Source organism: Gambusia affinis, linkage group LG02, assembly GCF_019740435.1.
Source record: "Gambusia affinis linkage group LG02, SWU_Gaff_1.0, whole genome shotgun sequence".
Classification (NCBI taxonomy): domain Eukaryota; kingdom Metazoa; phylum Chordata; class Actinopteri; order Cyprinodontiformes; family Poeciliidae; genus Gambusia; species Gambusia affinis.
The window spans coordinates 20885398-20893190 of NC_057869.1; the positions used below are offsets into that span (position 1 = coordinate 20885398).

General features: G+C 39.4%; 1 protein-coding gene across 3 annotated transcripts in view; it reads left to right on the forward strand.

Annotated features, from left to right (window-relative positions):
* pcdh17 (protocadherin 17) overlaps window positions 1-7114 on the forward strand; it is a 97199-nt gene extending 90085 nt beyond the window's left edge. For all 3 annotated transcript variants that reach the window (XM_044135826.1, XM_044135835.1, XM_044135816.1), the window contains one exon: window positions 2462-7114. In XM_044135826.1, the coding sequence (XP_043991761.1) occupies window positions 2462-3159 (698 nt within the window). In that variant the 3' untranslated portion in view covers window positions 3160-7114. The remainder of the gene's footprint in view (window positions 1-2461) is intronic.
* Window positions 7115-7793: the final 679 nt, after the last annotated feature.

Sequence of the window (7793 nt, forward strand, 5' to 3'; positions counted from 1 at the left end):
CAAAGACGGCCAAGCCAAGTGCACTCAAGCACATCCACTCTGCTTGCTCATTCGCATCAACGAAAGATTGTATTAGTCCCAGGTTTGTGGTCTTTAAAGCAGCACTTTCACCGTGCTGTAGAGCCTTGTGCATTGCATAATGGAGCTGATGGGGTAGCTTTCCAGTTCCTAACAGCAATTCTGTCCTTCAGGAGTCAGTTGAGAATAGTTGCTCAAACGCTGCACGGTTCGAAGTAGCCTTGTTGTTACTCCAATAAAAGGTTACCTTTGTTTTTTTACATTTGCAAGAACAAACTAATCCTTGTGTTGATAAGTTTGTCAGAATTTAAAGCCTCTGATTTTGCTATAAAACAACATCAAAATGATGGAGTGCATTTGTCAAATTCAGATGTACAAGGATAAAAATGTATCCTCAGTCTTACTTAAGAAAAGTAAAGTAGGTGGAAATTAACTGGTAAAACCTGGATGATAAACACAGGAAGAAAGAGGCAGAGACACTTGTGTTTGACACAAGGTTAACAACATCTCAACTAGGGCCAGGTTCACACTGCGATCATCTTGCAATCTTTTGTAGTGAAGAAAATTCTCCAATGTCACTGCAAGACATGTGATATTAAATACTGTTAACGAGTGCTGCAATAAAGACATGCTTGTAATAATTAAGTATTTAAGCAAACAGTATTAATGGCTTTCTATGTTGGCTATATTGCAAACATGGATACCCCAAGTAGGAACTTGTGAGTTCTTTATCCAATACCTTTAAATAAAAAAAGTCCATTATTTCCACTATATCTCAGCTCAGCATGAAACTGTTGCAACTGTCACATAAAATGCTGTAGCAAAGAAAACAGTTGTAATGTCTAAATGACATTACCAGAATATCTTAATTAATCTTAATCAAAACAACAGATATATTGCTACCATAAAGATCTGGATACACAGTAAAACCAATTCTTTGTAAAATGTAAAATGAACATACAACACATTATGGAGGTTAATACAGTGTCTGACCAACGTCTGGTTTGCCCAGTCACGGATGCATTTATGACTGTGTCCTTTTTCCTTGTGCCACTCTTCCTCTTTTCATTGTCCAACTCTAAAACTAAGTGTATTAACCTGTAAGTATGATCAAAAAAGAAACACAGGAGAAAAAAGACATACTTTCTGTCCCTCCACTGCTTGACTGATGTGTTTTTATAGGGCGCAGCAGCAGCAATTAATGCAAATGAGCTTCTTCCATTGACCATTAGGACCAAAGTTTATTATCATTTTGAGCTCTTACTGTGTTATTGAAGTTGTGCTCTGTGTGCCGAGTTTCACATCTACTTGAAATTATATATATATTTTTCTGGATTTTTAAGGAAATTTTATAAACTGGTGAATATAGCGAACTTTCTGTAAAAGTATGAGTAACAATTTGTAAGTATGAAAGATAATAAAATCAGGCAAACACAGACTGTTAGCTGTTTCGCTGCTATGGAGATGTTTTTCTAACATGTTTACAGCGATACCATATCTGTCTACTAGATTGACTGATAACATTACAGAAACTGACTATGATATCCACTAAGACCCCTCTTAATATCTTTCCAATTTGTCACTTTATAGTGGCCTTAGGATCTCTAATTTTTGTTAGAAATAAGGCATAAACTTCAGTAATTTCATTTCACATTGTTTGTAAGAATCGTGTCTCTGTATCCAACATACCTTTTGTGCCACACACAATGTTTTCTCCTCTCTTCCATCAGGAGCAAAAAAAAAACAAAGAAAAAAAAATCTACTTTTCTTATTTTATTATTTTAACCAAGTTTTGGATCCACTCTACACAGGCACAAACACTCCCATAATCAGCCAAAGTGTGCTTCCTTCTGAATGGAGATGAAAGAGAGAAACACACTTTTATGCACACGCATGCACACGCCAGGCATCAACAAGGCACGCACAAATAAACAGGCAGAAACACACGGGGAAGAAGCACAAGCCATTTGGCACAGGCTCACTATCTAGGGAGGGCTTCAAAGCCCACTGACATGAATTTATGATAACGCCACTGTGCCTTTGCCAAACCTGAACCGTTGTTGTTTTTCCTCTCACTCCCTTCCCATCTTTTCTGTATGCTCTGCCATCCCCTTGATCAAAGCTTTGGAAAATGCAAGCAGGTGTCCCCCAGTTCCCTTGGAAAGCTGTGTGCCTTTATGTGTGCTTTAGTGCACATGTGACTGTGTTTATATGTGTGCTAAGAATGGGACATTCTTTGCTGGTTTTCCTCTGTTTTGGGGATTTCTGTGGGCTTTTGTTCTCTTCCTCTACCTTTAACTCCTTCTCAAGTTTACTTTGGTTTTTAATGCCAGTAGGATTTAAGCGCCGTCTCATTGTGCATTTTAATTCTGTTTTACATAGATGTTTGACATTAATGTTGCTTTCTTCTCCATCCATCCCCTCCCTTTGTTTTTGTCTGCAGATGAGGATTGTTTAAATTGCACAGAGGAGTGCAGAGTACTGGGTCATTCTGACCGCTGCTGGATGCCTCAGTTCCCTGCAGGCGGAAACCAGGCGGAAGGTGTTGACTACCGCAACAATATGTTTGTGCCGGCCGGGATGGAGGCAGTTGCCGAGACAGAAACCTATGAGACTGTCAACCCCAATGGCAAGAAAACATTCTGTACTTTTGGCAAGGAGCGACGCGACCACACCATCCTTGTCGCCAATGTCAAGCCCTACCTAAAAGCAAAACGTGCCCTCAGCCCCCTGCTGCAAGAGGTACCCTCAGCCTCCGGCAGTCCAACCAAGGGTTGCTCCACGATGCCTCCGTGCTCCGCAGTAAAAGGCCCAGCAGATGGGGCTGAGGGCAAACCTCCCCCAGCCAGCTGCTCTGTCCACTACGGGCCACCTGATGGTCAATACCTGTCACCTACTAAACAAACAAGAGACCAAGGGGTGTACCCATCGTTGCCTCCCTCAGACCCAGTGGCCAAGGTGCTTGCAGAGGCCCGCTCCAGGATCAGTCAGGAGGCAGCAGGTGAAATGGAGTGTGTCCTGGAGCAGGCGGAACCAGATTCAAGCCGCGACGGAATGGACGCTGACCAGGTGGTGAGAGACATCGACAAACTGTTGCAGGACTGCAGAGAAAGTGAGGCCACTGGCACACTGAGAAAGTGACTCAAAGGACTGCAACATAGGAATTGTGAAGATAAAAGTCGGGGTTTGTTGCTCTTCTAACGACTCTCATGCCAAAACTGTCACCAAAACAAATTGAAAAGGTTAAACCTCTCTGGTCCCCAGAGCGTTTTTCACTGTATTTGTTGTAGAAAAAGTACAGACACTGGACTTTTATTACGTCAGTCATATGGCAACCAACAAAATAAGAAACTGACATCTGACTTTTTCTGAATTTCTAAACTTTTTTTGGATTCTTAAGAAAATTGCAGGGGTTTAAGCCTCTGGCACCTCGCAAGCTCCTATCTAAGTGCCCACCAGCTCATTCGTGTGTTGTTCATGGTCTATTGTGAAATCCTACATATCTTTTTAAGTGTGCGTAGGTGGATTTCTGTTTTGCGTGTTGGACATTGAAACTGAATGACAAAGGACTACTTATGGTCAGACCTGACAATCGATGTGGAAAAAGAGAAACAAAAGCTGATCTAATCGGACAGTGAAAGACAGGAACACAACTTTACCTGTTTATTTTGGTTATTTGTTTGTTTGTTTTTTTATTAAGTGATAAACAAAAAGTGTAGCGTGTGATGGACCAGATCCGTACCTGAAGAGATTTCCTTTTAGGGGGCGGTTGCTATGGACCAGTCGGATCTGTTTCAGTTGGATTTATTAACAGTGTAACCATGTCTCACCCCTCATTTTGTAACTACATGTGTAAGCTGTGTCTGTCCCACACCTCTATTTAAATGTTCATGTTGCTCAGCAATGTAGTCGCACGCACCAACGTCACCACATGTCCACTGCCACACTGCATACACACACGGCAGTACATTGACACGCGCTGACGCTGCACCACTCGCGGAAACACGCAAACAAATGAATGCTCACACACAACTGCCCATCTGTGGATTTGTCTTATACATGTACACCATCAGCTTTTAGTCCCTTGTGTACAGTGAATTATCATGTGTGTGACTATGCCTTAAGGCAACCAAGTTGTATAAAAGGGGACATGTCTTTCCTCATCTGTGAAAAGATAATATCTATATGGTTATATAGATGACTGTATGTATGAATCCATGTATAGTGTCCGAATATCAGCAAAATATTTATACATTTTATAAGGAGGAAAAAAAAGGAATTTGAAGTGAATAGTGTCCTGGAGTTGAGGTCAGGTGAGAAGCTTTTCAGGAAAGAACTGCAAAGGACACTGCCATTGTTTCAAAGACAAATATCCAAAAATATAACAAAACAAGAAAATGTCCCTTCACATTATCACTATACATAATATCATTATATGTGTATATGTATCCAATTTAGATGTGTTTACATCAGAAAAACTGACATATTTTTATTGATTTTACTGCAATTTCTGTGCATTTGAGCCAAATTGTTATGTGTACAAAAGCTATATTGTGTATTTTATTAAATTAATATATTGTTGTGTTGCAATATACATGGGCTTATATTGTATTTGGCAAAAGTTGCCTTAGTAGCTGTCGAACTCTGTGAGTTTGCTTTAGTTTGGGTTTCTGTTGGTGTTTCCTTTTTTCCATCTCTATTCTGCATCTTTGCAGGCAGACTGGCCTCAGTGCTTTTGAGATGTCGCCTCTTTTTACCCTGAGATCCAGCTGGATCAAATACAATAACTGTTAGAAGCTTAATGAGCCAGCTGATCTGGAAGACGATTCAAACCAACAACAAAAAAAAAAGCAACAACAACAAGGAGACAGTTTGACTATTTTTACTGAGCAAATTTTTTATAAGGCAGCTATTTTCTTTAACAATAACAAGTCTGCATATTTTCTGTTCATTCTGTTTCTACTTTCTTTCCAAAAAAGAGAAAAAAGAAACCCGCCATATGGAAAGTGGAGTGGTTTCCTTGGTGATCATGAAACTGCCTTACCGTCTCTGCAGAGAGCTTGTTGTATCTGTGGAGCTTTGTGACTGCTTCTTAAGCCCTGGTCCACCAAAATGTGCATTTCCTATAAAGGACCAAAACAGGTTCTTTTTCAACAGTCTGCGTTGTTTATGTATGTACTTCTTCTTCAATACATGTTGGAAATCTCATACTTTGCAGAGAGACTTATCTGAAATTCTATCTGAAGTTACTTTGGAAAATCTTTGCTGTTTGGGTACATGGTTTGTATAACCAGGTGTCTTTGCATTCAGGATTTCTTAAAATAAAAAAATGAAGAAAAACATTTATTTTTGAGAATTTTGGCAAGTTTCGGCCAGTCTGAAATACTAATGCAGGGTGCTTTTTAAAAAAAAAATCCCTTAGAGTAAGGTACACTGAATAGTAGGCTACTTGTGTTCTGGAAAATGTGACCACAATCATAAAATGTATATAACCTGCAGCCATAACAGGAAACAGTGACTTATTGTGGCACCCAGATATGTTGGAAGTAGATTTGCCTGTTGACATACAGGCAAATCACACCCATCTTTTTTGGATTTACTTTGTTTGGGCATTCTATCATTTTTCTGTTCTGCATCATTTTGACTTCTTTGCATTTGCTATTCATTCACTGACATCTCTCCCTTTTTGACTGTTTTCTTTCCTTAGAGGGGCAAAGCAACTGTTACCTTTTCTCCTCTCTTTCATCTGAAAAGTATTTGGTTTAGGTTTACCCTTGCTCTTTTTTGCAGGAGAAAAGCAGAATGCTGATTTTTAGACAGAGCTTAGAGGCTTTGACAGAGGAGCACAAATATTTACGCTTCTCTTTTTTTTCTGAGGAGACTTTTTCTTCCATTTTAATTTAAATATCTGGATAAATCAAGCAAGCCTCAGAATTACATGATACAGGCAGAACTAACAGTTCACATTATCAGCTTGCACTGGAACTTTGATCCAGCCAGGAATGCCATCACACACACTCAATAACACCAGTGTGTTTAAGTAACATAGTGATTAAATGCACTGGTGCGTTTAAGCATTTCATTTTCATAAGCACTGAAAATGAAATAAATACTTAAAGGGAGGGGAAAAAAACATTGCAAAGTTGATTCTGAGTCTTTATTTACCCTAGTGATTTTTAATGTTGCGCGACTTTGTCTGCCTCTTAGCTAGAGCCAGCAGTCTTTCTTTGTGTTGTGTTGCGTTGCGTGCTTGTTTGCTTGATTTCTGTACATATTGTCCATTTCCCTTCTTTTCCACCTCAAACTCCATTTGGATGTCATTCCTTTCTTTTCCTTATTCAAAACAGGTATGTTGAAGACATCCCAGGTTTTATTGTTTCCACTGTCGCTGTCACAATTCAAGGTACTGTCCCCTTTGATGGTGTTCCCTCGCCCTGGCCCCTGTCTGCACATATAAAAATCGAAGGTGAAGAAATGTGCTGGGTCCAGTTGTGGAAAGGAATTCTCTAAAGCCATGGCCCCCTTTTCTCAGGCTATTGCTGTTTAATAGAGCAGAGGCTGCTGTTCAGGGCCAACACATAGTTTGGCCTCAGAAGTTTAGAGATTGAGCGTTATGTGAGGTCTCTCATTATTGTCTAATTATACACTGGCATCTTGCACTGTTGGCAGTGCATTGCTCAAGCCTAGAGTGTGATATTTTTTGCCCACTTGAGACTTGTTGGCTTTACCAAGCGATTAGGGAAGGACCTTGTTGAATGTGGCTAACCACCTCTGGTCTATTACTCACACTGATGCAAGTGCACCCAGACTCAGACAGTCACTGCTTCACAAACACAGACACATATCAGACAATATGCCTTTTTGGTTTGTTAAATTAAGCACCCAATGATGTTGGTGTTGTTCCCTCACCCACAGGGCCCGCACTGATAGCGTGGGGCTCCACTTTATCATGAGCAGCTGGTGAAAAGACCAGAGACATTTTTATTTGTATGGATTATTTCTGCTATTGTCTAAAGGCTGTGTTCATTGTGATCTATCTGAAGTTAAAAAAGAAAAACAGTTAAAAGCGCAAATAAAAAGGAAATAACCAAAATGTTTTTCTCTTGTCCTTGTTTGACTTGGTTGAGGAATGATTAGTCATGGCTTTGATTTAATTTCTCTTTTCCCAGGAGAAGACCTTGCGCACCCGATACTTCTTTCCTCTCAATAATCTTTACATAGCCAGTATTTTATTGTCAACTTGAATTGCGTTGTCTTGTGAGTAAGTTACTTTAAAAAGGAGTTGCAATTTTTATTCATCTTTTTTTATTAAAACTGCTTGTTCACAGTTGTACGTTCACAAAATAAGAAAATATAAAAATACAACTAATCAGTAATGAGAATGCACAAAATAGTTGTAAAAACTTTGTGTTGCATTCAAATATAAAAAGTTAAATGTTTAATTGGCTTTATACAAATACACCGGATCGAATGTAATTAAACAAATACCAGGACCACAAACACATACACACTTCTCTCTTCACATCTTTTATTGATAGCCAACAGGCTTCACATTTGCTCTGTTAAAATGTTGCTCATTTATGCCTGTTACAGGCAATGGATGCTGAACAAAGGAGCATATTCAAAGTGTGACCTTCTTTGAAATGTTTTGCTTCCCAAGAGGAAAAGTTTATTTTTTGTTGCTTTTCAATGGGTTTTTAAACACTAGTGCTGCCCAAGACAAACTGAAACAGAGAAGATGACAATACACTATAGTTTGCATTTGCAATAGGGAA